Genomic DNA, 27,306 nt, shown 5'->3' on the forward strand with positions numbered 1-27,306 from the left:
TCCCCAAAGGGGTGGCCAGGCCGGGACTGAATCCACCCGCCGGTCCGCTTACACACTCCTCGGCCACACTTCGATGTCCTGAGCCCTTACACTCATTGTACTTCCCTTTCACAGACAAGGGCACTGAGGAACAGAGAGCATCTTAACTTGTTCCAGATCACACAGCCGTGGACGACCAAGGCCGTCTGGGAGTCCAGACCACCATTATTTGACAGGCCTGCGGGCTGCACAGGCTGCGTGCGCAGGAGGCCGCCCAGGCCCCTCCACGCCGACCCCCACAGAAGCTCACGGAACGTGCAGTGGTCGAGCCAACGAACAAGCGCCCGGGGGAGCGCGTCCGGGCGAGTGGACGTGCCGCCAGGGTCCCAGCGCCCAACCCCAACTGCGGGTGGAGGGACAGCGTCCTGGCTTCCACCCAGCCTTCCCCGCCAGGCGCCCCTCGGCCCCGGGAAGGGGCCCTGGTAGGCGGAGCCTGGTCCAGCGAGCCAGTGGCGGCACGGGGGCGGGGCAGGTGGGCGCGCGCGCGGGGGGGGGGCGGAGCCAGCGGGAAGAGGGCGGGCGGACAGAGGGGCAGCGCCGGCGGGCCGCGGGCCAATGGCGGTGGGGGGCGGGGCGATATTTCGGGGCGGGGCCGCCGGGCGGCGGGCCAATGGCAGCGCGGGGGCGGGGCGGCAGGCTGCGGGCGGGGGCGCGCGGAGGCGGCGGCGGCGGCGGCGGCGAACAAAGAGGCGGCGGGCACGGGCGGCCGAGCGGAGCCGAGCGCAGCCGAGCCGGGCCGAGCCGGGCCGGGCCGGGCCCAGGAGCGCGCGGGCGATGCGGGCGGCCAGGCGGGGGTTGGCGGACCCCTGAACCCCTCGCCCCCGGGCCAGCGAAGGAGCCGCGCGGCGGCAAGCGCCCGAGGCGGCCAGCCCGCCATGGCCGGGGTCAGCTACGCGGCGCCCTGGTGGGTGAACCTCCTGCACCGGCTACCGCACTTCGACCTGCGCTGGGAGACCACCAGCAGCCAGTTCCGACCCGAGGACACCGACTACCAGCAGGTGACGCGGCCCCCCGGGTCGGGGGTCAGGGCCCCTCCGTTCGAAGGTCTGAAGACTCCCAACCCCCCACCCCCCGCAGTCGAGGGTCTGGGGGGGGTCCTCCTCTCCGAGGGTCGCCGTCGCCCCCTGTCCTCCTGGAGGGTCACGGCCTCCGCCTTCTCGTGAGTCAGAGCCCCTTTCTTCTACAGGGTCGCCTCCTGCGTCCTGGGGCTCCCCTCTGCGAGCGTCTAAAGACCCCCATCCTGCATGGAGGGTCCATGGCCCTCCTGCAGATTCTAGCCTTCTCCTCTGGTGTTACTTAGGCCCTCCCTTCTGGGGTCATGTGGAGCCTCCTTGCTTCCCTCCGTGGAGCCCCCTCTGCCAGCTGTCAGCTCCAGCCCAGGCCCCTGCCCATCACCTGGGGCAGTCCTGACCTGGGGCCCTGCAGAGCCCCCACCCCAGAGGAGCCCAGGGCTCTGAGACCAAGCTGATACCTCAGAGCACTGGGTGCAGCCAGGAGGGGATTCCTTGCTCCCCCTGCCCCGGGCTGGGGAATCCCACTCCCTGCCAAGATTTTGGTGGGTGAGTGAGCTGGGCAGATGCCAGCCCTCTCAGGCGGGCAGTGACTCCCTGCTGGGTGCAGTGTGTGCTCTGGTGACACCTGGACTGGCTGGAGCCGTGGCTGCCAGGAGCCCCTGGGGATGGGAGGCCTGGCCACAGGCACTCAAGATGGGCCTCCTTCTGGGAGGCTGTAAAGGGGCAGTGGGAGCCTTTGCAGCCTTCTGCCCAAGGGGCCAGGTTCTCCCAGTAGAACCCTAGGCCTGGGGTCATGCCGAGTCCAAGCACCACCCCCCCGCACTGAGCTGCTGTCATTTGAGTGCAGGGCAGGGGACCAGGCTGTGGGCATTTCCTTCCTGCCTGGGGATCCGGATTCCAGAAACCCCATGACTGGGATGCCTGGTCACCCGGAACACCCCTGAGGTTCTTTCTCTCGAGGGATTGTTGCAGAGCCCTGGGTGGAGTGGAATGGCCTTGCTGGTGGAGATGGCCTGGGAATCCAGGATTCCGTGGACGTGATCACACCTCACCTATGTAGAACTCTGTGTTCCCTGGTTGCCCTTATCTAGAGAGCAAGAACCGGAAGCAGAGAGCGAGGACACCATGGGAACCCAGCACTCCCAGCCTCAGTGCTCACCTGGGGCCTGCTCCCCCAGCCCTGTTGATCTGTTTCCAAGCAGACTAGAAAGGGGGCCAGGGATTGGCCCAGGCATGCCCAGAGATGGCAAGATTTTTAGAAAACTCGACGCCCACGTCCTAGGAGCCCAGCCCTGGGGTACGGACTGGTGTGGGAGCAGCACCCTTCTGTGCTCCCTGGGGCCTCCCATATGTCCTGGCTCTGCCATGTCCGGCCCCTGGCTCCTGGAGGCCAGGGTCTGTGCTGGCGGAAGTTCTCCGCCGGTTATTAGTTGGGAGGTTCTGGGGCTGCCGCTGGGGCCACCTGGGGTATCTGGGACCCACACAGAGCTGGCCTGCTGGCCTGAGGCTTGCTGTGCTGCCTGCCCGCCTCGGTTGGACCAGCTGGAGCCCCTCCTGCCCTCTGGAGATCCTGGGACACGTTGTGGGTGGTGAGTGAGGGGCCGACACCTCCAGCCTGTGGAAGCCTCCAGAATGATGGTGGGCCCCCGCAGCTCAGCCTGACCCCCTGCAGGGCCCTGTGCCCCTGAGAGGTCCCTGATGTCTGCCCTCAGCTTCTGTGAGCACTGTTCCCTCCTCCGCTGTGGGAGGGCTCTGACTCACTCTCCTGCCTCCTCTCTGTGGAGCCGAATTAGCCACTGAATAATTCACAGCGTGGAAACCAGCCCGTCTCCATCCCCCGCCGCCTCTGCTCCTGACTGGGGGCTGTAGCGTGAGCCAGGCCCGGACATACATCCTGCCCCTGCCTCCCGTGCTGGTGCTTTGGGGCAAGCGCTTGACCTCTCCAATCCTTCATTGTCACACCCTGAAATCTGGGCTGGCAGATTTTATGGGGTCACAGTGGGGGATGCAAGGGCCCCGTGCTCCAGCTCCATTTTTGGTTGCAACAGACAGAGCTACTTTCGTGGGTGGCTGGGCAGTGGGTCAGTGGGGGCCATGGCCTGGAGCCTTTTTGTGCCTCCCGTGGAGTGTTCCTCACTGGGATGGAGGGGGGCAGCTGTTCCCATCCCATTTCTTGCTTTGGGTGGTGGAGCCCTCATCCTCCTAACCCAGGGACCCCCTGCCCCGGTCTGGGAGCCTGTTAGGCCGGCCCCCACCTAGGCTGAAGGGTCTGGCAGTCCCCCACCCCCTCCCCACCCCCCCATGTGGGCTGGATCCAGCTAGGGAGGAGGTCTACCTTCTGGACTACCCAGGGGAAAAGTGGGGCCTGGGTTCAGGGAAGAGAGGGTGTGTGTGGCATGAGGAGACCAGCCTTGGCCCTTCTTCGCTATTTCCTGCCCCCACCATGCACTGCTGGGAGCCCTGGTAAAACCCACTGGAAAACCCCATGAGCTAGGCTCTGGTTTGGGAACATGTGTGGGGCTGTCTCTCACTAGCCCTATCTCTTCCAAGCCTGGGAGATGAAAATGGTTGTCTCCATCATACAGATTAGCAAACTGAGGCTCGGAGAGGGGATTGGCTGAGAATTCCATAATGATTAGGTGGTAGGAGCCAGAGTCAGTTCTGGGAGGGTGGGGGACCTCCTGGGTCCTCCTCTGCTGGCCCCCTGCAGGGGTTAGGAGCCGATGGAGGGTCCCCCAGAGCTCTGGCTGATCCTACACTGGGCACTTTGGAGCCTCAGCAGGAGCAAGGATGGCATTTCTCTTGGGGCTGAAGGTCTCAGGCTCCCATGAGGAGGGGAGCCTTTTGCATCCACCTCTTGGGGGCCCGTGATGTTTGCTGAGTGGACAGATTACAGGGAGGGTGCACCATGGTTTCTGTGGGGGCTGATGGGATCTGTGGGTAGGCAGGTACTGGAAGGAAGCAGAGAAGCTTCTGGAGTTTGCTCAGTGCTACCCCACCCTCCGCTGCCTTCCAGGAGGGGCTGTCGGTCTGGTGCCCCTAGGGCTGGGCCTAGAGCTCCTTGCACCAGGGACAGCTCAATGGGTGGGTACTCTCATTTGGCGGGGGGTGGGCAGCAGGGAAGATTGCAGGCCCAGAGGAAGGAGGAGACCCCCGGGTGGCTGCACGGCCAAGCGGAGCCAGCTGGGCCCCGTGTCTGGGGGCCTGATGTGGCCTTCCTTTGGCCAGCCTGCTCTGTGGTGATGGTAGGGCCTGTCCTGGCTTTGGGCAGGGGTCCCAGAGCCTTCTCTTCCAGCTGGAGAGTGGGGGCCTGGGCCCTAGCTCTGTGGCTTTCCATTTATGTGACCTTGGGTGGGACCAGCCATCTATCTGGGCTTTCCTTCTGTCAAGGAGTCTGCCCCACCACCATCAGTCCCCACCATTAGTCCCCACCAGCCCTCCCGGCTCCCCACTCCCCCTTACTCTGCCAGTTCAGGGTTGGTGGGGGTAGGCTGGAAGCTGTGAGAGGCTGGAAGTGTCAGGACAGGGCCTGCAGGAGCCCAGTGGTCAGGGAAGGCTTCTTGGAGGAGGTGCTACCTGGCCTGCTGTGGAGGGTATCAGTCAGGCTGGGACACCCAGAAGGCTGGGACTTGCCTGGGAGTCTGGCATAAGTGGGCACACTGGCTCCCCGTCCAGGTCATATGGTAGCATTCCCCTCATGTTTGCTCAGCACGTAGGACTCAGCACGTGGATTCCTGTTAGAACCCCGAGTGCTGGGGTGTTTCCATTGAGACCCTAAAGATAAGACTGAAGTAGCCATGTAGAGTCCTTGGGGAAAACGGTTCCTGGCACCAGGAAGAGCACATGCAAAGGCCCTGGAGCAGAGAGGAGCCTGAGCCTCAGGCCCAAATAAGGGAGTCTGAACGTCCTCCCTCGGGAGGGAGTGAGCGCGTACTCTGTGCCCGGAAGTGTGCGAACCCAGATCGGGGGCGCTGCTTAGAGGGCATTTTTGAGCTCTGGGTTGTATGACTGCCAGGGCCAGCGGTCTCCTAGCTAAGACCACAGGATCTTGGTCAAAAGCTGAGATTCAGGCAAGGTGAGGTGCGTACCTGACTGCAGGCTGTGGGTGGGCTGCCCCGTTCTCACCCTCCTCACTGATCTGGAGGTCCCGAAAAGTGCATGTTGCCTGTCTTCTCATTTACAAAAGCATTAAACACTCATGGAATATTTGGGAAATAGGAAAAAGCATGAGGAAACACCAGAAAGCCCCTCTGGCTGGATTCGGTCCGTGCAAGTCTACCTGTCCGGTGCGTGTCACTTAAACCGCATTCACTCCGTGTGCCCTTGCTGTCACCGCCTCTTAGGCCTTATTGTTGGCCCTTGGTTCTTAATGCTTGACCAGCGTCCCGTGGTCACTGTCAGGGCGCTGAGGCTGCAAGCGACAGAAACACACCAAATGGGACGGACCTCACTGAGGAGAGGGCAGAAGCTTCTAGAGCACCCTGTGCACGGACAGCACTGAGGGGCTGGCCGTTGGGGATGCAGTGGTGAGGGGACAGGGTAGCCCCTGCCAGAACAGATAGCCTGGCTGTTTCCTTTTTGGTGGGGGGGGGGGGGGGGGGAGGCAGGGCACGGCCTTTGGTGACCTCTGCAGCCAAGTCCCAGGTCTCCACCTGGGTAGTGGTGTGTGGGTGGTGGGTGTCCTGGGAAACTTGGCACATCCCCCACTTGGCGTCGGTGTGGGGTCCGCCTCGTTGGGCCCCATCCTTCTGCCTTTGGTGGCTCCTGGTTTCCAAGGGTCTGGGGACGTGCTGGGAAGCCATGTTGCCGGCACCATAGTGGTCTGTGCAGGGGACGTGCAGGGAGGGACGTCAGCTGCTGGCCCTGGACAGGGGCTCAGGCAGGCTTCAGGCAGGCTGCACTGTGGCTCTTAGCCCAGGCCATGGCCGCTCCCCCAGAGGGGCCCCTGCTGTCCTTTCCTTAAGTGTTCCTCGGGGCGGCCCCACAGTGGCCCTTGGGGTGGGCATTGTGTCCTCTGTGGGAGCAGAGTCGTGGCCACTGGCCAGCCAGCATCAGTGGGCTGGGAGATGTGTGCAGGCTGCTGTCTGGCCTGCTTTCCGTGGACGCAGCCCCCATGCAGAGACTCCCTGGGTCCCCCGGCAGGGCTGTTTCTGGGGAGCGCAGCAGGTGTTGCGAGCGGGCCCCCTCCCCCACCAGCAGCTCTGCTGAGTCTTTGCCTGGAGAAGAGGAACCGAATCTGCAACCCAGGGACTGGGTCCCAGATACGGGAAGTGCCCCCATGTGACTCCCCGGCATTGGGACATGTGACCACCCGGTGGTGGGGGCCTCCATCCCTGATATAAGGTCCTAAGGAGAGGTCCACAAATGCTGGGTCCACCCTGGGGTCTCCGCCAGAGATGGGATGGCTCATGCCTCCCGAATCAGGTCTGCCGTCTGCCCGGCAGGACTCCGGGGCCTGGGGTCGAGGGGGAGTGGTGTCCATAGCATGGGAGACATGAGCCCAGGCGGCAAGCTTACCTCACGCTGTGGATAGGCTGGGAGGGCTTCAGTGGGCCTGGGTCAAGGCCAGACCTCCAGGCTAATATCAGGGGCAGGAGGAGGGCCTCAGAGAAGGCACCTGGGTGAGGGGAGTGCCCCCAGGAGCAGGAGCAGAAGCAGGCTGAGGGCCCAGGCTGGGCCAGGGTCTGGAGGTGACAGGTGACAGGGCGAGTTGTGGGGGAGGGGTTGTACAGGACCCCTTGTGAGACTCCCTTTCCACTGTTGTTAGGTGTCCAGATGGGCTCATGTGCACACACGGGCCTGCACATGGGGGCCGCCCTTGGGCCTCAGCTAGCAGGCCCCTAGCGGGCCCCTTCCCCAGAGGAAGCTGGCTGAGGCCGGGGTCCTCACAGGAGGCTGCACCCCCTGAACCACATCTCCTTGGTCGATCTGTGTCCTGGGACCAGGCCCGTCTGGTGGCCCCGGGCTATACTGAGGCTTGTGGCCTGGGTCTCTAGGGCTGGCCAGGGGCGAGGCGCTTGCAAACAGACCTGGAGAGTGGAGGGCTTTTCTGGGTGTCATGCTGGGAAATGTGTGAGAGCACCGGGACCAAAACAGACACCCTTGCCGTGGGGAGGGCAGCCCCTGTGACCGTTCCTGCTGTGAGCCTGTGTCACACGGGCAGCAGGAGAGCAGGCTGGCCCCCCACACCTGGAGGGTGGCAGGCGGGATGACCCGCCAGCACTCCTCTCGGGGCCTTCTGCCCACCTCTGGCCTTGCTACGCCTCTGTCCCCATGGTTCCCGGAGGATAAGGGCAAGTGTGGTGTGTACCCCGTGGGGACGTCAGGGCTCAGCTGCTGCACGTCCATGTGCGAACTGGCGCTCTGAGTCTCAGACCTCAGCGTGAGGGGACTTGGGTGGACAGCTGGGCCCCTTCTGGGCTCCTGCTTGGCTGGCCGCTGGCTGTGTGTTCTCCGGGATGGCCACGAGCTCACCATCATGGAATTCGGGAAACCCAAGTCCAGCTCAGTGGAAAATCTGTTTTTAATTTCTTGCCGGCATCTGGGAGCCACAGCCAAGTGTGTTAGAGGGGTGGGGGGCTGCGGGCCGAGCAGCCAGCCCGGCGCCCAGCTCCACTCCACGGCCTGGCCCGGGAGGTGAGGGGGGCCCTTTTCTGGAGCCTTCCTCAACAGGCCTCTGTGGGCTCAGACCCTGCTTCCTGCACCACTTACATGAGTGGGCCTCCGGCATCCCTTCTGGCCTCGGGCCCCTGGCCTTGGAAGGTGGGTGCCGCCCCCTCCCCAGGTGGTCTAGGGACCAGCGAGGGAATGTGCGTGGCTGGGCGACAGTGGGTGCTGAGGCAAAGAGCCAGCCCTAGGGGAGCGGGCAGCCGTGTGCAGTGAGAGCCCTTCCCGGCAAGGGATCCCAGACCCAGGAGCTAGGGCAGCAGTCCAGCCTGGGCCCGGGCTCCAGCCGAGCCACGTGTGGATTCCTAGATGGTGCCTTGGGGTTTGGGATCCCGCCAGCCTCCTGGATACCCTAACCTGGTCTCTTCCTCTGGAGAAAGGCCCTTGGCCGTTCTGGGGCTGGGGTAGGATGTCCCCTGCTGGAGAGCAGTGGAAGGGTCTGCTGCCCCCACTCTAGCCACCAGAGCCCTTCGGAACCCAGGCATGCAGCCTGGGTCTCATGCCGGGCCTATGCCCAGGCCGTCCCCCTCTGGGAGCACACCCTTCCTTCATGGTGCCCTGCTGGCGCTCTCAGACACCTGTTTTTGCACCCCCCCCGCCCCCCCGCGAGTTGTCTGCCTGGCTCCCATGGCCTCTGAGACAGTGCACAGCCTGTATGCCGGGGTCCCGGGAGCTGCGTGCCCCGCAGGGGCTGTGTCTGTTGTGTCCTGTGTCCCCGTGTCGGGCCTGGGGCTGAATCCGGACACTGCCCATGCTGATGTGTCTCGGTCTCAGGCTGGCCCTGGGCTGAGGGCCTCCCCACTCCAGGGAGATAGGCGGCCAACAGGAGGATGTTGGGGTGTGGGGCAGTGGGGTCCCGGGGCCCTGGAGGAATGTGGACTTGCCTGGTCTTTGGAGCTTTGCCCTTTACTGCTGGAGGAGCCCTCTTGAAGGGAGGGCTGGTGCAGGGAGGGGTGGGGGCAAGCCGAGTGGCAGCCCTGCCAGCCATGGCCTCCTGCAGGGGGCCCCACCACCACGGGCTTCGGGGCCTTGCTGGCCCCTCTCATGCCATGGGCAGTAGGGGGGACCTCAGGCACAGAGGCTCCTCTCCAGAGAGAGGGGTGTGTGGGGAAGCAGTCTGCTGGGGGTTCCGATGTGTGGACCACGTGTGGCGTGCTCCCACGCAGGCACACTCGCGCCTGCAGCCGGGGTCCTGTGTGGCTCTCGTTGCCTGGTGGCCTCAGGCACATTGGAGCAGCCTGCCCTGAAGCTGAGCCTAATGTTGTGCAGGGGCGGGGTGCAGATGCCCAGGCACCAACACGCCATGTCCAGAAGAATTCTAGTGCGCTATCCATTGCGCTACGGAGCCAACATGTGGTGTCCAGGCCAGTGGTGGGGTGTCGAAGGGATGGGCTCCCAGTCTGGAGCCCCTGACGCTGTGGTCTCCGTCCATGGATGGGGCCAAGCCTCCTGCCTGCTGCAAAGCTCTAGGAAGGTTTGGTGGCACGCTGTGGACCCCAGCTTGGGACCCCCAGCTCCCTGCCTGCCAGCAAGCCTGGGGCTGAGCCAGGGGTCCCCCACCCCGTGCAGGGAACCAGCTTAGGCTCACTTGGAACACAGCTGCCTCCCTGGGCCCCTTCTTGTCCTTGGCTCCCCCGCCAAGTCTGGGGTCTTGGGCCCCAGGCCTCAGAGCTGGGCCAGGGGTGGCTCTTGACCCTGAGCTCTGGCTCTTGGGGTGTTTCCAGAGTGGAGGGGGGCTTTGGGGGCCCTTGGGGCTTGCAGGAGAGTGTCTGGCCACAGGCCAGGGCAGGGGGTTGTGCTCCGGCGGGGACTGCAGGGGCCTTGGGAGGAGGGGGTGGCCCAGGGCTGAGAAATGAGCTGGAGGGCTGGGGGGGGGGGGGCGGGAGGGCCACACCGAGTCCCCACTGCAAGCACCCTCACAGAGCCCAGTGTGTGCTTAGTGCTGCGGGTGGCTGGCAGCCAGCGCTGTGGCCAGCGGTCGGGACACGGGCCCGAGCATCTCGCCTCGCCTGACCGAGTGCTGACATCATTTCCATCACAGACGGAAAATTCCATTTGGTCAGAGCCCAGATGCTGATCAGACATTTCCCATTCTCTTTCTGAATGGGCCCAGGGGAAGTGAAGGGGACGCCAGCTCCTGGCCAGGGGAGGCGGGGCTGCCACGGCAACGCCAGCAGAAGAGGAGACGGGCACAGGTCACACTGGGTGCCCTCGTGCCCGACTCGTGCACCCAGACGGCGACGGGCTCTGCAATTTTGCTAGATGGGCTAGACCCCCCACCACCACTGTGCCCCCGTGCCACACCTGTGAGCCGGAGGTGCCAGCACCTTCCCTGGGGGCAGAGGGAATTCGTGGTGGCCCAGGCCCCAGAGCCACTGTCCTGTCAGACCGTGGGGTGTAGAGCTGGAGGCCGGGGCCAAGTGTGAGTGGGCACCGCCTCCGCTAGATTGATGAGCTCAGTGAGGCCTTTCCAGCATCCCCCGGGGAAGGTTTATGCAGACAGACCCCGTTCTCCTAGTAAGGGGGCTTCCTGAAGCTGGGGAGGAAAACCAGCAGGGGGCAAGGTGGACGCCTAGCTCCTAGTGGGCAGGGTTCCAGGGGTATGTGGGGGTGACGGGGCACCTGGGCTTCTGCCTGTCATTGCCTCCAAGGAAGCCTCTGGAAAGTAACTTACCTCCTTGGTACCCAGCTCTGAGCCCCAGAGCTGACCCCCATCAAGCCTGGCCCGGGGCTCCCTGGCAATGGTCCTCCCTGAGTCCCTGGTCCTTGACTGGCTCCGTAAGGCTGGGCTGGGATGGGAGCATCCTCCGCTCCCGTGGCCATGGCGGTTATGCCCCCCAGCCAGGTGGCCGTGTGTGAGGCGGCCTTCCCCACTTCCCAGTCCCAGCAGGTGTCGCAACACCCAGGTTCTTAGGGACCCCCTCATCCCCAGGAGCTCCAGCCAAAAGCTGCTGTTTGTGCCCCTGCTGGGGAGGTCACAGGGTGACACCTTTGCATGCATGTGTGAGTGTGAATACAGGTGTGAACGTCTGGGAACAGATGGGTGTAGATGTGTGCATGTGAGTGTGGACACGCATGTGCGGGAGTACACGTGTGGGTATAGATGTGGGCATGCTCAGCCTGTCCTTGAGTGGCCCTGGACCAGCCCCCCCAGCAGGCAGGATGCCCTCTCTCTGCCCCCAGCCCACTGGGCTGTGCGGTGGCAGAGCTGGCCCTGGGAGCAGCCGCCCTCAGGACCCTGACCTTTCCTGGGGGACCCCGGTGGAGGTGCTGTTCTGCGTGTTTGAGGGACTAGCTCCTGACATCCTCACAGTCCCGGGCCAGGAGAGTGATGTTCCTGTCTCTCCTTTATAGGTGGGGAAATTGAGGCACGAGGTTGACTCATGGTCATGTCTTTGAGCCAGGCTGAGCAGCACCGGAACCTCGGTGCTTTGGTTCCCAGCAGGCTGGACTGCCCCACGTGGGCCTCAGATTTCAGGTGGCTGGGGGGGCGGGGCAGAACCCCCCTCCCTCGCTCCTCTGTCTAGCAGCAGGTAGTTCTGGGCCTCCTGCTAGCCAGCCAGGACATCCCTCCCCTCCTGTCCGTCATGGCTCCTGGGGAACTGGACACCAGCAGGGCCTGTGGGACCACACCATGGACCGAGAGGGGCCCAATTTGGGGTCCCGGGGGCCTTCTCCCCAAGGATAGCCCAGAGGACCGAGGAACACTCCCATCGACTCAAAGAGGTGAAAACGGGGTGCAGAGAGAGGCCGGGCGAGACTGCACGGGACGCTCACGTGGCAGAGCTGGGCTCTGACCAGGGCCTCCCGCACTCGGCTGGAAAGAGCTACTGACAGATTTCTGGCTCTGCACTGTAATTACGAAGTTAGTATAAGTGTGTGGTTTAAAAAAAAGAAAACCCCAAAAGACCCACAACAACAAAACAAACCAAATCAAAGCGGTAGGAGAGGACCCAGGAAAGGTACAAGCGTGACTCCCGGCCTCAGGGACCTTCCGGACGTGGACAAGGACCTCACGGACAAGGCCCGGTGCACCACCCTGGCCTGCTCTCTCTGGTTTGCGTGGCCCAGCTCGTGTCCAGCAGGCGGCGCCTCCGGCTCCCTCCACCAGCCTGGCAGCTCCAGAGCCCTCGGGCAGTACCCTCCGGGGACCTACCAGGCTGGCTTGGCTCCCAGAGGCACTGTAAGCCCCGCCTCCCTCCAGGTGTGAGGGGCCTGCTTGGCTGGCCTGTTTTCCTGCCTGGCAAATGGGAGTGGGTGGTCCGGACATCTCTGAGGCAGCGCCTGGGCCCGTCAGTGCTGGGAGTCCTGATGACCGTGAGCGCCAGAGTAGGTGGGCTCTTGGGGCCCTGGGCCTCTGGCCCCGGCTCCCCATCCTCTGGAGGACGTGTGTCCGTGTGCGTATTTGAACACCCACTCCATGCCCACTGTTCTCTGCATGCGTGGGGCGAGGGGTTACAGGCAGGATAGGAGGTGGCATGATGGCAGGGCAGGGCCAGGACCAAGGGACAGCTGTTGGAGAAAAGGTGACCTTCAGGGGGACTGTGAGCGCAGGGCAGGGACAGGGAAGCATGGGAGTCAGGGTCAGCAGGGTGGTGAAAGGGGGCTGGGTCTGGGTGTGCTGTGGTCTTGGAGGGCCCAGGGGCAGGGTGGAGAAGAGGTGGCTGTGTCAGGACTGGTGACTGGGAGGCAGCCTGGGCTAGGAAAGTGCAGATGTCCCAAGCGAGCCATGGCCCCAGGAGCCGTGCTGTGTTCCGCCCTTGGCCTCTGCCCAGAGAGAGCAGGTGGGCAGGGCCTGCAGCCCTCGGGTCAATGTCCAGACTGTGCGTGTGAGGCAGACCCGGGGAACCCATAGGACGGTGCTGTTGCAAGCACTCTGATGTTTATTGACATCCGGGGCTGGACAGGATGAGGGCAGTGCCTGATACCAGGACCCGCAAGACGAGCCCCCTCCGTGACTGGCCCTTGGCCCCCTGCCACGCCCCTGATTGCGGCCTGGAGGCTCCTGGCTGCGGCCTGGGTGCTGGGAGTACCCTCCGTGACGTGAGCGCCCCTGCCCTCCAGGAGCCTTGGGCCCATGTGGTGCCCCTGAGGCCAGTTCCCCTCCCCCTGCCAGCTCATGAGCAGGGCCTCAGGGCACCTATCAGGCCTCCTGCCAGTGAGGGGGCGGTGGGCAGCTGCACCCCCAGCCTGAAGGAGGAAGGGAGGGCGCCAGCCCCTGACACCCCTTGTGGCCAGATGGCAGTATGGGGCAGCCCACAGGGCAGGGCAGTGGCCTGTGACCACAGCCTCATGGTGTCACCCTGGTCCTCCCCATCCCGTGCCTTGTGGTGGCTCCAGACAGCACCTCAGCCCCCGGGGTGCCCGTGTTGCTCTGAAGCATGGCTAGAGGGGCAGGCCCTTGTCTGGTGGGAAGTGGGGGAGCCCCGCCTTAGGTGTGGGGGGATGCTGGCCGGGAGCGGTGGGCCTCAGGAGACCTCTGGGACCAACGGGCCCCTGGGAGGGCAGGGAGTGCCATCCTGCCTCCGCTGCCTGGCAGCCATCTCCTGGGAGACAGCTGCTGGGGGCCAGGGCCAAGGTGGCTGAGCCTCTTCCCAAGGGGGGGCCCTGCGGTGGGTGGGGGAGGGGCAGGTGGGTGTTACACACACACACACACACACACACCCTCAGCCACTGTTGCTGAGCATTCAGACCTGGGGGAGGGAGGGTGTTTCCAGGTCTCCCTGAGGCCCAGCATCTCTGCAGCGGTGCCAGTGAGGGCAGCTGTGGGGGGCCCAGTGGCCATACCACAAATCTGATGGTCCCCGTGGGGTGGGTGCCGCTGTGTGTTGGACCTTCTGCCTGGTACTTAGCGCCCCCGCTACCCAGGAGGTGAACATGGTCAGGCCCAGCCTGCAGCTCCATCAGGCCACCACCCCCACCCCAACACAGGACATGGGCAGAGGTCCCAGACGGGCTGTGACGTGGGACTTGGGTCCTTCCTCCATAACTTCTCTGAAGCCAGTTTCTTTATCAGTGGAACGGAGGTGATGCACTGGGCCAGGTGAAAGGGAGAGCCATGTGCTCCAACAGGTGGAGGCCCAGCCCCGGGCCGAGCCCACAGTGGGTGTCCCTGCTGGAGCAAGTCAACCACTTCCCATCGGGGGCGCCGACCTCGGTGACAGGAGGGTGCTGCGGGGGCACTTCCTCCTCCCTGGTGACTCCTGGATGTGGCTGGAGAATTCGGGGCCCTTCTGGCTGCCCAGGGCCCGGGGGCTCACAAAAGCAGCAAGGTCCAGAGCAGTGTCCATGCCGAGAGGGAGGGCCCTGCTGTGTGCCTGGTTCCATGGTGCGCATGGCCTGGAGACTCCCACTGGCCTCTTCTGGGGAGAGCATTCCTTCCCTTTTTACAGAAGAGAAAATGGGCTCCAGGAGATTAGGGGCATTCCGTGGCCACGGGGCCATCATCAGGAGTGCTGGCCCTGCCCACCCGGCCCCTCCTTCCTGGGCTTGGGCTTGGGGGCCCTGGACCTGGGAGGACCCCATGGCCATGCTCACCTGGCCGCTGGGAGTGTGGCTTGGGCCAGTCCTGGTGGCTAGTGCAGGGTTAAGGACGGGAGTCTGGGGGCTCACTGGCAAGCACCCAAGTGTGGGGAGCCTCTGCCCCCAGGGCTGGAGGACGGCTGGGTTCCAGTGCGCCCCGCGCAGCATGTTAGAGGTGCGGCAGAGCTGGCCGCGCGCCCGCCCCTCCAGCGCTGCCTCCCCACTTCCCACAGGCGCTGCTGCTGCTGGGGGCCACCGCGCTGGCCTGCCTCGCCCTGGACCTCCTCTTCCTGCTCTTCTACTCCTTCTGGCTGTGCTGCCGGCGGCGCAAGAGCGAGGAGCACCTGGATGCCGACTGCTGCTGCACCGCCTGGTGCGTGATCATCGCCACGCTGGTCTGCAGGTGAGCGCATGGCCAGGTGGGGGCGGGGCCGGAAGGGGCAAGCCGGGCCGGACTCCCCACCCCCCCTCCGGTAGGGCCCCCCCGCGTGCAGGCGATGCGCCTTCATCCGCCCCCCCGCCCCGTCCCAGCGCCGGCATCGCCGTGGGGTTCTATGGCAACGGGGAGACCAGTGACGGCATCCATCGGGCCACCTACTCGCTCCGCCACGCCAACCGCACAGTGGCAGGGGTCCAGGACCGCGTGAGTGGCCGTCCGATGGGAAGGGGGGGCTCTGTTCCTGCCCCTGAACCCTGTGTCTGCGTGTGCGCCCCAGGGGTGGGCATGTGCTGGGAGCGGGTCTGTGCCCGGGCTCACCGGCCCCCGGCCCGGCGCAGGTGTGGGACACGGCGGCCGCCCTGAACCGCTCGGCGGAGCCCAGTCTGCAGAGCCTGGAGCGGCAGCTGGCGGCACGGCCGGAGCCCCTGCGTGCAGTGCAGCGGCTGCGGGGCCTTCTGGGGACGCTGCTGGGCTACACAGCGGCCATCCCGTTCTGGAGGAACCCCGCCGTGTCGCTCGAGGTGCTGGCGGAGCAGGTGGACCTCTACGACTGGTACAGGTGCGGCTGGCCGCCTTTTCTGCCCCCTGCCCCAACTGGCCCCTAGAGCCCGGGGTCTGAGGTTTGGTGGGTAGGAGGGGCCAAGTTCCCCAGAACCTCTTACAAGAGCTGATGGCAGCCCCCTAGGCCCCCAATGTTCCAGAATTGCCCGTGGGTGCCCCTCTGGGCCCCACCCATACCCTCTGTGTGCCCACAGGTGGCTGGGCTACCTCGGCCTACTGCTGCTCGAAGTGGCCATCTGTCTGCTGGTGCTTGTGGGCCTCATCCGCAGCTCCAAGGGCATTCTGGTTGGGTGAGTCTGTGGGCCTGAGGGCCGGTGGGAAGCAGGGGGCAGCGCCCACAGCACCACCTTCTCAATCAACCCTGCCTCCCCCTCGCCCATCTGTGGGTGTAGCCGTAGGTCTGCCGAGGGGTGGGTCCCCACCAGCTCATGGGGACACCAGGAGGTCACACTGGAGGCTCTGTCCTTGGCCTGGAGGCCTTGTGGGTTCAGATCCCCGCTGTGCGGCTTACTCAGCTGGCCACCTGGGGCGGGTGGCCCCTGGACACGGATGCTCCGCCGTGTCCTCATCTCAAAGACGAAGGTGGGGATGGCTCATCCGTAGGGTAGTTGTGAGATGTTGGCCTCCTTTCCCCCAGGACAGCTGAACAGCTGTGTCCTGCCCCCACCTGGGCCAGGCGCTGCTGGTGACAGTGCTTGGGGGAAAGGGAGAGCCTGGTGAAGGCCAAGACCCGTTGTCCGCTCAGGGGAGGGGGAAGCAGGAAAACCAGCCACTTTCTGAGCTCTGAGCCCCACCGCAGGTGGGAGAGAAGTCCATCTGTGCCTGGCCTTTGGGTGGCTCTGGCTAAGGCCAGGCCACGGGAGAAGCCACAGCCCTTGTGTGGGGAGACCCCCTCAATGTTCCCCGGGGCCCTGGCCCTCTGGCCTGCAGGCATCCCAGCCTGGGGGATGCTGATTGGCTTTCTTTGCCCCAAGGGTCTGCCTCCTGGGGGTGCTGGCCCTGGTCATCAGCTGGGGCTCACTGGGCTTGGAGCTGGCCGTGTCTGTGGTGAGTAGCAGGGGTATGTGTGATCCTGGTCTGCTGGGCCTAGGCATGGGAAGGGGGTGGGGAACGTCACATGCCTCTCGCCTGGGACACTGAGGTTCCACGAGAAGTGGAGACTTTTTTCCGTGGGCACACAGCATTTACATGTTACCTTCCGGGGCTGAGAGCAGACCTGGGCCGCAGGCTCTATCTGTGAGAGCTGAAGGGTGGGGGACCTAGCTTGGTCAGCCCATCTTCCTTGCCTGTATCCCCCCAGGGCTCAAGTGACTTCTGTGTGGACCCCGACACCTATGTGACCAGGATGGTGGAGGAGCACTCGGTGCTGAGTGGGGGTGAGTCTGCAGCCGTGTCTGAGCCAGGACCCCAGCAGCCAGGCTAGGGAGACCCCGTTGAGCTAGGCCAAGGCATCCTCTCCCTCCTGGGTCCTCAGTCTGGGGGAGGCAGGATCTACGTCGATCAGGAAGTTAGTAAGTGAACAGGAACACCTTCTGTGAACGGGGGGTGCTGAGGATGAGGACGGGGCTATGTTGAGCCAGGGACGGGGGTGGTGAGGGTGGGGACAGGTGACAAGGGGGGCAAGGCAAGTCATGACATGCCACTTCAGAGCAGGTAGCAGTGTGGCCTGCCAAAGAGGTAGCATTAAAATTGAACAAGAGAAGGCTGTGTGTCTTGTGCAAAGGCCCTGAGGCAGAGACAAACTTGGTATGTTTGTGAGGCAGAAAATAGACCAGTTGGGAGAGGAAAGGGTGGGGAGCCCAGCAGGCCAGGTCAAGGACAGGAATTTGGGCTTAATTCTGGGGTGTCCATTGGAGAGTGGGAAGCCCAGAAGAGACATGGTCCAAGATTGGATTGCCTTATCAAAGCATCTGTGGGCTGCTGGAGCGACAAGGTCAAGCAGGAAGGCAGGGAGGCTGTTGCGCTCCTCTAGTCAGGAGATGGGGTGCCTTGAGCCAGCAGGGCGGAGCATGGATGGGGACGTGCTGTGAAGCAGCAGGACAGGGCTCCTGGAGAAGTGGGGTGTAGGGAGGGAGGCGCCAAGGACCTGCTCTCTGCCTGAGCTGCCATGGTCACTGGAGCTGTGGACCGAGGTAGGGGCAGGGAGCGGGTCTGGAGGTGAGGCTGGGGGCCACAGTGTGAGGCCAGTTGGCCATCTCAAGAGGCAGCTGCATGTGGGGCTCTGGGGCTCAGGTGCAGCCAGAGCTGGAAGGTGTTAAGCTCGTGGGTGTGCCCTGCTGTGGGTGCTGCGTGTTCCTCTAGAGAAGGGTGGAGGCACTGTCCCCGCAGGGACAGGGGTTCTAAGTGGCCTTAAAATGCTGGCCTTCAGAAGACCGTCTTCCCTCCTTGCCTAGAAAGCCACAGGGATGAGCAGGGGGCTGGTTTTTGGCTTATCTGGTTGGAGGAACAGGTTCCACCTGAGCCCGAGGAGCCCCCAAGAGGGAGGGTTGTCTGCCTTCCTCCCCCTCCCATGGGGGAGGAGTGGCCCTGCTGTGCCCACCACTGTCCCCAGCCTTTCTAGGTCCTCACTGCTGAGGACTCCCAGGTCTTTAGCAAGCTCGAGCAGCCCCCAGCCTCAAGGGAGTGTGAGATCCTGCCTGGAAGCCACGGGTCCCCCTCCCGGGGCCAGACAGAGCCAAGGCCAGCGTGCCGGCCCCTCTACAAGCGGCCAAAGTGAGCTGTGTAGGAGCCCAGCCCCGAGAGGCCGAGGTGGGAGCAGGGCAGGAAGGGGGCCAGGCTGCGGCCAGCCCCATGCACCTGCTCTTGTCCTGGGCCTCAGCGCCCCAGGAGGGAGGCACCTGGGACTCCAAAGCCACAGTGTCGCTGCTGCAGGTACGGGCGCTGAGCCCCGAGTCTGCGGGTGTGAGAGCCTTATGGGCGTGGGGCAGGCAGACGGGCTCCCCGCTCCTCCCTCAGCTACAGCCAGGTGTGGGCCTCCTGGGGTCTCCAGAATCACAATTGTAAGTGAATCCCATCTTCAAATGTTGGACACAGAATCGACACATGTTTTAATGGGGAGTAGACAGGCCACCTGAGTCCTGGGCCCTCCCGATAGCCGTGTCCAGGCCCTGTCCCCTCCTCTGCCAGCAAGGAGCCCATGCATCCCTGCGTCTCTTCTGACCCCTTGCCCACCCCCAGTGCCTTACTGCTGCCCCAGAGGGAAAAGAGGAAGAGGGCTGCATCCCACAGGGCACATGTGCGTGCCGTAAGGACCCTGCTTGGAGCAGAAGGGTCTGGGCCCTGGCCCTGGGCTCCCTGTAGGCCACAGCTCCTCACACATGTGCTTGAGTACACACAGGCACAACATGCAGACACCTGCATACGCATGTGTGCAGAGACATATGCACACATGGACACGTGCACACACATACATGCATACAGACGTGTGTGTGTGTGCATACAGATGTGTGGGCATGTGTGTCTGTTCACACACTCGTGCAGAAGTGCACATACACATGTGCGCGCAGTATCCATGCAGGTGCATGTAAGCACACACATGGGCTCACACGGGCGCACACACGGCTCATGCACACGGCCGCCCTCACACCACCGCCTTGACCTCTGTCCGCAGACATTCTGCAGTACTACCTGGCCTGCTCGGCCCGGGCCACCAACCCCTTCCAGCAGGTGAGTGCTCAGCTGCTTCCACCCCTGGGAAGCCCTGCGGCCCTCAGCCCTTCTCAGAGGCCTTGAGACCCTGGGACCCCAGGAGCTGGGGGGCGGGGGGCCGCTGGATGAATGCCACATTGGCGTCGCTAACTGCGCCCGTGGTTAGCGCCCTGATGCCCTTGGCGCAAGCCCTTTGGGGTGGACTGCTTAATGCCCCCCAGGGACTGGGAATTCCTGTCAGTTCCTGGGTCGCCCCGGGGCCACCCTGCAGGGCAAAGCCAACCTCAGGCAGGGCAGGTGCGGAGGGGCCCAGGGATGTCTCACCGGGGGAGGGGTCCTGGGCCCACTGTGGAACACCTGAGCCAGAGTCACAGTGGAGTCTGGAGGGAAATGCTGTCACTGCCCAAGATTGTGCGGGCCCCTGGGGTCGTGAAACGCTCCCTGCTTTGAAGTCACCATGCTTTCGGTGATCTTACTCCCTCTGTGTGTGTGGGCAGCTTCCCGGGGACAGGAGCAGCTTCCCGGGGACAGGAGCAGCTTCCCCAAGGGCTCCCCCGAGACCCCGGCACTGCCTTACCTGGGTGTGGGTGGGACTGGGGGAGGGGAGCTGGGCTGCGCTACCCCTGCCGGAGTCAGCAGGCCTCTCTGTGGAGCAGAAGCTGTCTGGCAGCCACAAGGCGCTGGTGGAGATGCAGGACCTGGTGGCTGAGCTTCTGAAGACCGTCCCCCGGGAGTACCCGGCCACCAAGGTGAGCAGGGTGCTGTGCCCCCAGCTCCGGCTGCCGCCACCCCTCCCCCACCCTTCCTCACAGAGGCTTCCCCTCCTCCCCTTCACTGCCTGTCATTGCCCCAGGGGTTTGGGCTAGGTTTTTAAAAATAATGTAGCTCTTTATCTTAAAAGTAATACCAACTCTTTGAATTAAAAAAAAAATGAAAAGGGAAAACGGGGACAGATGTGGGAACAAAGGAAGGTCCGCCCCCAGCCCTTGGAGGTGTTCTGGGAACTGGGAGGGCGGGGGGTTGGCGGTTTTTCCCTTGCAGTGTTCTGGGTCCTGAGAATTCTGTCCACACGTCTGTTACCGCACTCCTGACGAAGTCTAGCGTCCCCGGGGGTCAGCCTGGGGGCGGCGGAGAGGGGTCAGCCCGCGGGGGTCCTGCCTGTGTGTGCCCCACTGCAGAGCGCGGAGGGGGCTGGGGCACATGTGTGCACACGGCTGGGCTCAGACTTCTGTGACCAGCTGGACCTTCTGTAACAAGCTGCAAAACTTAAGGAAAAGATGCACATGGAGACACACTATTGCAGTTGCTTCTTACTTTTGTTCAGGCCAGGGCACCCTCTGGGTATTTTGCGAGCGAGTGGGTAGGTAGCTGGGGTCCCACTGGGGAGCTCTGCATCCCGGGGAGCCTGAGACAGCCAAGATGCGCTCCCTCATGCGCCAGAGGCTAGAAGTCAAAGTCATCAACACCAGGCATGGTCTGGGCAGGCGTCTCCCGAGGCCTCTCTCCGTGGTGTGTAGACCCCATGTTCTCCCCGTGTCCTCATGCAGTCGTCCCCCTCTGCCTGTGTGTGCCCCGACCCCCTCCTCTTACAGGACCCCGGTCCCATGGGATTGGAGCCCCCGTCTCTCGTGACCTCCGCTTGCCTTAGTTACCTCTTGAAAGACCCCACCGACAGCCCCATTCCGAGGTGTTTAGGGTCAGGAATGCAACATAGGAATTTGGTGCAGGAAGTGACCATTCAGCCCCGAATGGCGAGTCTTGTTGTCTGGGGATCCGCTTCAGAATCGCTGGGCGCTCTTGGGACGTGCGCCATGGAAGGCCGTGTTGGGCCCTCTGGTTGGTCTCGAGGCACCCTGTCCACCCTGGAGGGTTCTGTGGAGTCGTCTGCCCATGGACAGGATGCGGCAGAGGTGCCCATGCCCACGCACACACAGAGGGACAGACACACACTACGGGACCAGGCTCGCTCTATACAGAGTGTTTGAATAATGTTTTGTCACTTAAAATAGTATGAAAATTTTCTCCTTAACTGTTCCTGAAAGTAAGGTTCTTCCAGAGAGCCAGGCCCCCATCAGGAGCTACGTGGGCATTTGCTGTCCCTCCTGTGTTGACAGGCGTTCATGGGTCCCACTTACCCCAGTATGCTTCTGTCCTCAGCAGTCCCTTTGGGGCCAGGACACAGACTCTGGCCCTCATTTCTAGAAACCCAAGGTCCTCAGAGCCTGGGTCAAGACCACGGGGTCAAGGGCTGTCTCGATGGCAGGGTATGGGTGGACGGGCACCTGGAGGGCTCCCAGAGGACCTATGCCTGGCTCGGGGCCCCCCCTCCTGACCGTGGTACCGACCTTGTGTGCTATGTGTCCCCGCCCAGGACCCCTTGCTCCGTGTCCAGGAGGTACTGAACAGCACAGAGGTGAACCTACAGCACCTCACCGCCCTGGTGGACTGCCGCAGCCTGCATCTGGTGAGAACCGGCCTCCCGAGCCAGGGTGCGGCAGCTGGGAGCAGGGGTGCCGCTGGGGGGCTGGCAGAGGGTACAGCTGGGGGGCAGAGAGTGCACCTGGAAGTGCAGCTGGGGGGCAGGGGTGCGGCTGGGGGCTGGGGGGCAGAGGATGCACCTGGGTGGGGGTGGGGACTTGGAGAATGGGCGCGCACCCATGGGTGGGGGGCCCGAAGCCCAGGCTGGAGCCGGGGGGCTGTCAGGCGGCGAGCCGTGGGCTGGGCTGCGGCTCCGCGCGTCCCATCTCATCCTGCCTTCCCTGTCTCTCTCCGGTCTCTGGGCCGGCTGTCCCCATGCTGTCTGGCCCTAGGACTATGTACAGGCCCTGACGGGCTTCTGCTATGACGGCGTGGAGGGCCTCGTCTACCTGGCGCTCTTCTCCCTCGTCACGGCTCTCATGTTCAGCTCTATCGTCTGCAGCGTCCCCCACACCTGGCAGCAGAAAAGGTGAGGGGCTCAGCCCTCGCCCCTGGCCACGCTGCCGGCGGGATGTTGTCGGGATGTGCCTTCTGGACACCGCCGTCCTCCCCTGAGGCAGCAGCGGACAGCCTCCTCCCCGGCTGACTCTCTGTAAACCGCTGCGGTGCTCACAGGCTAGCATGTCCGCGGCAAGCAGCCCCCATTTCCCGGATGGCAGACCGAGTCTAGAGGGGCTCCCGGCCCAGGGCACATGCAAGTCCAGGGCAGGCAGGTAGAGCCAGCTGTCCCGCCCGCCGCCGCCGGCTCCGTGCCCCACGCCCCTCCGCACCTCTGACCGGCTGGCCTCGGGGTGTCCCGTCCGTCTCCCCGCCCCTTGGGGCACGTGTGCAGGGCTCGCGCATGGAGACAGCAGCTGTCCAGCCGGGGGGACATGGAGCTTCCGCAGGGAGGGCCCTGGGCGGCTGTGGCTTCTGTGGCCTATTCAGCTGGATGACCGGGACGGCAGCTACTTCCTGTGGGGCTGTTATGTCCTTGTCTTTGAAGTGGGGGTTCTGGCAGCTCCTTCCTCAGTCTCCCTGGTCAGTACTGCATTGAGTGGTGCAGGGAGGAGCCGGGCCCCTTCCCTTGCTTGGGGCCTGACACTTCATCTCCCAGACTCACCACCTCCCCTCCCACTGGGCTGTGGCTGCTTCTTGGTGGCCCAGATCAGATGACAAGGACCTCAGCTCAGATCTCTTCCCTCTGTCTGGGGTTCTGCACCGGTGATCCTGCCGGTGGCGGTGAGGGTGGTGATGGTGATGATGCTGATGATGACAGTCCTGAAGACGGTGACAGTGGTGGTGGCAGCGAGAAATCTGGCAGTGATGGTGGGAGTAGTAATAAAGGTGGCAGCCCTAGGGAAGTGGCTCAGAGAACAGACCTGGAACCACATGGCCTGGGTTTCAGATTATTGCTTATTAGGTGATTGTGGGCAAGTCACTTCACCACTCTGGGTCTCCGTCTCCCTAACGTGAAATGGGGGTTGTGAGAGACACCTGTCTTGGGGTTGGTAGGTCCTCGGTGAACCGATGCATGTAAGGGCTTAGCCCGGGGCTTGGCTGGTCATTGCCGCCCAGCCGGCTGCTACCCCTGTCCTGTTTATCTCACTGCAAGGGGCCCAGAGGGGAGGCCCTCTGCTCAGAGTCACAGAGCTGGCACTCGGAGGTGGGATGGGAGCCCCGGCTTGGCAGACCTGTGCCATTACCACCAGGTAGCCTGGCCCCAAGTCTGACCCGGAGCAGGCAGGACGTGAGGAGAGCTGCGTGTGCCTAAGACCTGGCCCCCGGCTCTGTTGCCTCACCCCGCAGCAGCCCGAACAGAGGGGACAGAAGGCCAGAGCACAGCAGAGTGGGAGGATTGGGCTCAGGCCACCCAAAGGTGCAGGCTGGGACCTGCAGGGCCAGGAGAGGACACCCCCACTTCTAGGCCTCAGCCCTCTCCGCCCGGCGAGGAGGGACCCTTCCCCCTTCCCCTGAAGGCAGACAGCATCCCTGTGTACAGGCTGCGGGTCGGCATCCTCGGCTCCCCCGTCTCACGGAGGATGCAACCAGGGTGGCACGTCACAGTGCCGTGGGCCGTCGGCTAGCATTGCAGGATCCGCACGTGTGTCTGCCTCTGAGCAGACCCGCCCGGGGCCCCTGGCTGGCTGCCCTGGGCCGGGGTGTGACGAACACTGGGTGTCCCTCCCTGCAGGGGCCCGGACGAGGATGGGGAGGAGGAGGCGGCCCCCGGGCCGAGGCAGACGCACGACAGCCTGTATCGCGTGCACATGCCCAGCCTGTACAGCTGCGGGAGCAGCTACGGCAGCGAGACCAGCCTCCCAGCTGCGGCGCACACCGTCAGCAACGCCCCCGTCACCGAGTACATGTGAGCCGTGCTGGAGCTGGGGTGGGGGGAGGCAGACCCAGGCGCGTCTGCCGCAGTGAGAAGCTGGACGGAGGGGTGGGGGCTGGAGCAGGAGCTGCCCTGGCTTCTGGCGGGGTGGTCCTGGCAAGCCTGGGTGGTGGCCGCAGTGAGGCCACTCGCTCAGAGGCTGTAGGGAGGGTGTGGGGATGCCTGGGGTGAGGCCAGGGGCCAGCCTCATGGTGAGGGGCCCCTTTGGGCAGGGGTGGGCCACCTAGGGCCGCCTAGAGCTCTCAGCTACTCTGCCAGTGGGCCGCATGTAGGCTGGTGATAAGAAGGCCCAGGGCTGAGCAGGGTGGACACTGGGTCTGCCCTGGGGCGGCCTTGGACCGGCCCTGGGCCTGCCGAGGACGTCGCTCATGGCCCCCTCTCCTCACACTGCAGGAGCCAGAATGCCAACTTCCAGAATCCCCGCTGTGAGAACACCCCCCTCATCGGGCGCGAGTCCCCCCCGCCCTCAGTAAGTCTTAGGGGTATGGGGGGTGCCGGGGAGGGCTGTGCGCCTCCAGTGCTGGGGGGAGGGCTCTCCAGTGGGCGTCTGGCCTGAGGAGACAGTGCCGAGTGGGCCTCAGGCTGGCCTGGAGGTACGTTGGGGCCCAAGTGAGCTGGGGCCACCTGCCTGGTGGGTCAGCTTGGCTTCAAGGGGTCCTGGCTTCTCTTTTCCCTGTCTGGTCCACTTTCCTTTCATTTCTTTCATTGACTTCCTGAGCTCAGAATAGGACCCAGCCTCTGGCTCTTCCAGCCAGTGTCCCCTCTGTGCTCAGGAATGAGACAGAAAAGAGGGGGGACAGCAGTTTGGTGCCAAAGAGAAGGAGCTTGCCGACTGAAAGGGGCCCTGGTGGCCTTCCTGGAGGTGGTGGCCTGCAAAGGACAGGGCCAGAGAAGCTGAAGGCCACCCGCCTTGAGAAGCGTGCCTGTGTAGTGGCCCTGGGGTGCCCACGGCCCGGACCAGAGTCTGTGTGGCGCACAAGCCACCCATCATGCCCCAGCAGCCCTTTCCAGTGGCCCTCCACTCCGGCCCCCCCACAGCCTGGCATTCAGGTCGCCCTCTCTTTCTCTCTCTCTCCTCTACCCCTCCCACCCTGGGCCCTCCTAGCGCTATCTGGCGGCCCTGGACTCTGGCAGCCACGCAGGCTGGCAGTTTAAGCCCATGGATAGTGGCCGAATGCTGTGGTGGCCCTGCCCTCAGAGTGACAGGTACTGACCTGCCCCAGGTGGCCCGCACCGCCTGCCTGTCACGCCTCTGTGCCTCATGCTCTCCGCTCACGGCTGCCCCCTTGCCAGGGCTGGCCTCGGGCCTGTGTCTCTGCTCAGCCCTTGGCCCCCGCTGGGCCAGCTCTGGGCCACGATGAGCTTGTCCATCCCTAGCCCAGCCAGAGACCTCGCGCTGTCCTTGGGCCCATGACGCTCCCATCCAGCACAGTGCCCGCCCCCCGGCCCAGCTGCAGGCAATCCCGTCTTGTCCCCTTCCAGCAAGGAGACCATCTCCGCAGGCCCGAGGGTGCGCCTGCCCCTGGTGCCCGGCTCTGTGCACTCGCGCCATCCTGGCCAGTGGGCCTAGCCCTGGAGGCGTCTCCCCGCATGTTCAGAAGCACATACAGGTGCACGCAGACAAGCCGTCCCCCCACATCCGCGTGTGCGTGCTTGGGCTCCTTCAGGGTCTGGGGTGCTGCTCTGCCCCCTGCTGCATGTTCCGGCAATGACATGGCTCCCAGGTGCCCAGAGCACCTCCCTCCCAGTGTAGTGGCTGACCCTGGCACTCACAACCTTCTTTTCCCCCAGGAGCTCCAGGAGGGCTATCAGGGCCCGGGAATAGTGACCCTCCTCATCTGGGGACACTGGTGTGGTGCCTCAGGTTGGGGTCAGCCTGCCAATCTCCCCACCTCTGGTGACACTTGGCACATGCCTGGGCCTTTGCCCACACACCCTCAGGCTTGTGGCTGTTGCACACGTCTCCTCCACATGTGTGCATCGTGAGGACACCCGCACACGCGTGTGCACTGAGCACCTCATGCTTTGAGTTGGATGAGGGTAGAGAGGATGTGCCGTCCGTGCACCCCCACCGTGCCCCCATCTGCTTCCGTTCCAGTGTCCGGGAGCTGGGAGGAGCCCACGCTTTGTTCCCAACCCAAGCAGGCAACAGCATCCCCCAGCTCGAGGGGACTGTGCGACTTTCGGGATCCCCCTTTCCCTGAGGTGATGGGGCAGAGTGGCTGTGGGGTCTCCTGGTTCCAGGGGCTGTGGGCCATTGGGAAACCCCCTGACCCTTTCTCGAACCCAGCCTGACTCTGCCTTTGCACGATGCTCTCCTCTTGGCTCCTCGATCAGGATCCTGCTGGGGGAGGAGGCCTCCCCACGTCCCCCAGGCCAGGCCCTTGAGGGCAGCCTGCGTGTGGCATGGAGGTCCTGGGCATGTGGGGTGCAGCTGGGCGGCCTCACAACGCTGGCCCTTTGTGGGGCAGGGCTCTGCCTGGCTGGGTGCCCAAATGCCTGAGCACACTCTCATCACCGGAAGAGGAAGAGGAGGCCGGCTAGTCCCGTCCTGAGCCTGGGGCACGGAGGCTGGCCCTCCGCTCGTGGAGCCAGCCGGCCACTCTGGAGCCCCTCTGCCAGGGCCCTGCCAGCCACGCCACCACCGTCCCGTCCTGCCCGCAGCAGTGCTTCTCGCTCAGCTCTCCAAGGCCCACGCCGCTGCGCCCAGCGCCCCGCTGACCCCTCTCCCCACCTTGTCTCCCTCCAGTACACCTCCAGCATGAGAGCCAAATACCTCGCCACCAGCCAGCCTCGCCCTGACTCCAGCGGCAGCGGCCACTAGACAGCCCCGGCCGGCCCGCCGCACACGTGCCAATCGCCTGCTCCTCCCCGTGCCAGCACTGCTGCGTCCACCCGCCGGACCCGCCAGACCCGCCGCACGGCCGCTCGCCCCTCCCCTCCCCTTCCCGCAGGGGCGCAGAGACACACCTGGACGCAGGAGCGGCGCCACCGACACGGGGCCCTCCAGCCCCGCCCCCATGCCCCTCTGCCTCTGAGGAGGGGGTTTCACGGAGCCCGGCTCTGGGCCGGCCTCGGTGCTGTGTCCTGACACTTACTCTGCACCAGGTCAACCCGTGGGCCCCCATCTTCTCCTCGGCTCGCGCCCCGGCCTGCTCTTTCCCTCCTGCAGCTCTGATGCTTCTGCCGCGCCCTCCAGGCTTCTGTGCGTCCCTTCTTGCGTTCACAGGCCATGCGGTGCCCACTCTGGGCTCCCTCTGGGCCGGCGGCTGGAGGGACCTCGGCGGGCCTCGGCGTGTTTTCCCAGGCAGTCCCTCCTCCTCTCCACCCGACCAAAGGCCCCGCCTGCCAGTTGCCGGAAGCCTCCCGCCCAGCCCCACTCTCTCCCCCAGCACCCACCCTGCCGGGGGAGCCCAGCCCTCTGCAGCGGCCAGAGGATGGCAGGTGTCACACCGAGCCCAGGCTGCTCGCCCAGTCCTGGCCACCTTCTTGGTGCCAAACCCCCTCCCCTGCCCCAAGACTGGGCAGCTCGTCTGGTTCATTTTTGCACTAACCACATTTGTCAT

At 64.4% G+C, this 27,306-nt stretch overlaps 1 protein-coding gene across 1 annotated transcript; it reads left to right on the forward strand.

Annotated features, from left to right (window-relative positions):
• Positions 1–744: 744 nt before the first annotated feature.
• On the forward strand, positions 745–27,022 carry TTYH3 (tweety family member 3). Its single transcript, XM_032872790.1, has 14 exons — positions 745–1,037; positions 14,474–14,643; positions 14,772–14,883; positions 15,018–15,238; positions 15,435–15,530; positions 16,215–16,287; positions 16,541–16,616; positions 18,851–18,906; positions 19,545–19,637; positions 21,260–21,352; positions 21,699–21,835; positions 23,540–23,713; positions 24,134–24,209; positions 26,490–27,022. Exons 1-14 carry the CDS (start codon positions 915–917, stop codon positions 26,562–26,564), a joined length of 1,575 nt encoding a protein of 524 aa, XP_032728681.1. The 5' UTR covers positions 745–914; the 3' UTR covers positions 26,565–27,022.
• Positions 27,023–27,306: the final 284 nt, after the last annotated feature.

This window comes from Lontra canadensis, unplaced genomic scaffold (assembly GCF_010015895.1).
Source record: "Lontra canadensis isolate GAN:19392208 unplaced genomic scaffold, GSC_riverotter_1.0 scaffold45, whole genome shotgun sequence".
Lineage (NCBI taxonomy): Eukaryota > Metazoa > Chordata > Mammalia > Carnivora > Mustelidae > Lontra > Lontra canadensis.

Coding starts and splice junctions, on each gene's coding strand:
- TTYH3 (XM_032872790.1), top strand. CDS start 915: ATGGCCGGGGTCAGCTACGCGGCGCCCTGGTGGGTGAACCTCCTGCAC. Junction 23,714..24,133: donor GCCCCCGTCACCGAGTACAT/GTGAGCCGTGCT, acceptor CTCACACTGCAG/GAGCCAGAATGCCAACTTCC. Junction 24,210..26,489: donor GCGAGTCCCCCCCGCCCTCA/GTAAGTCTTAGG, acceptor GTCTCCCTCCAG/TACACCTCCAGCATGAGAGC.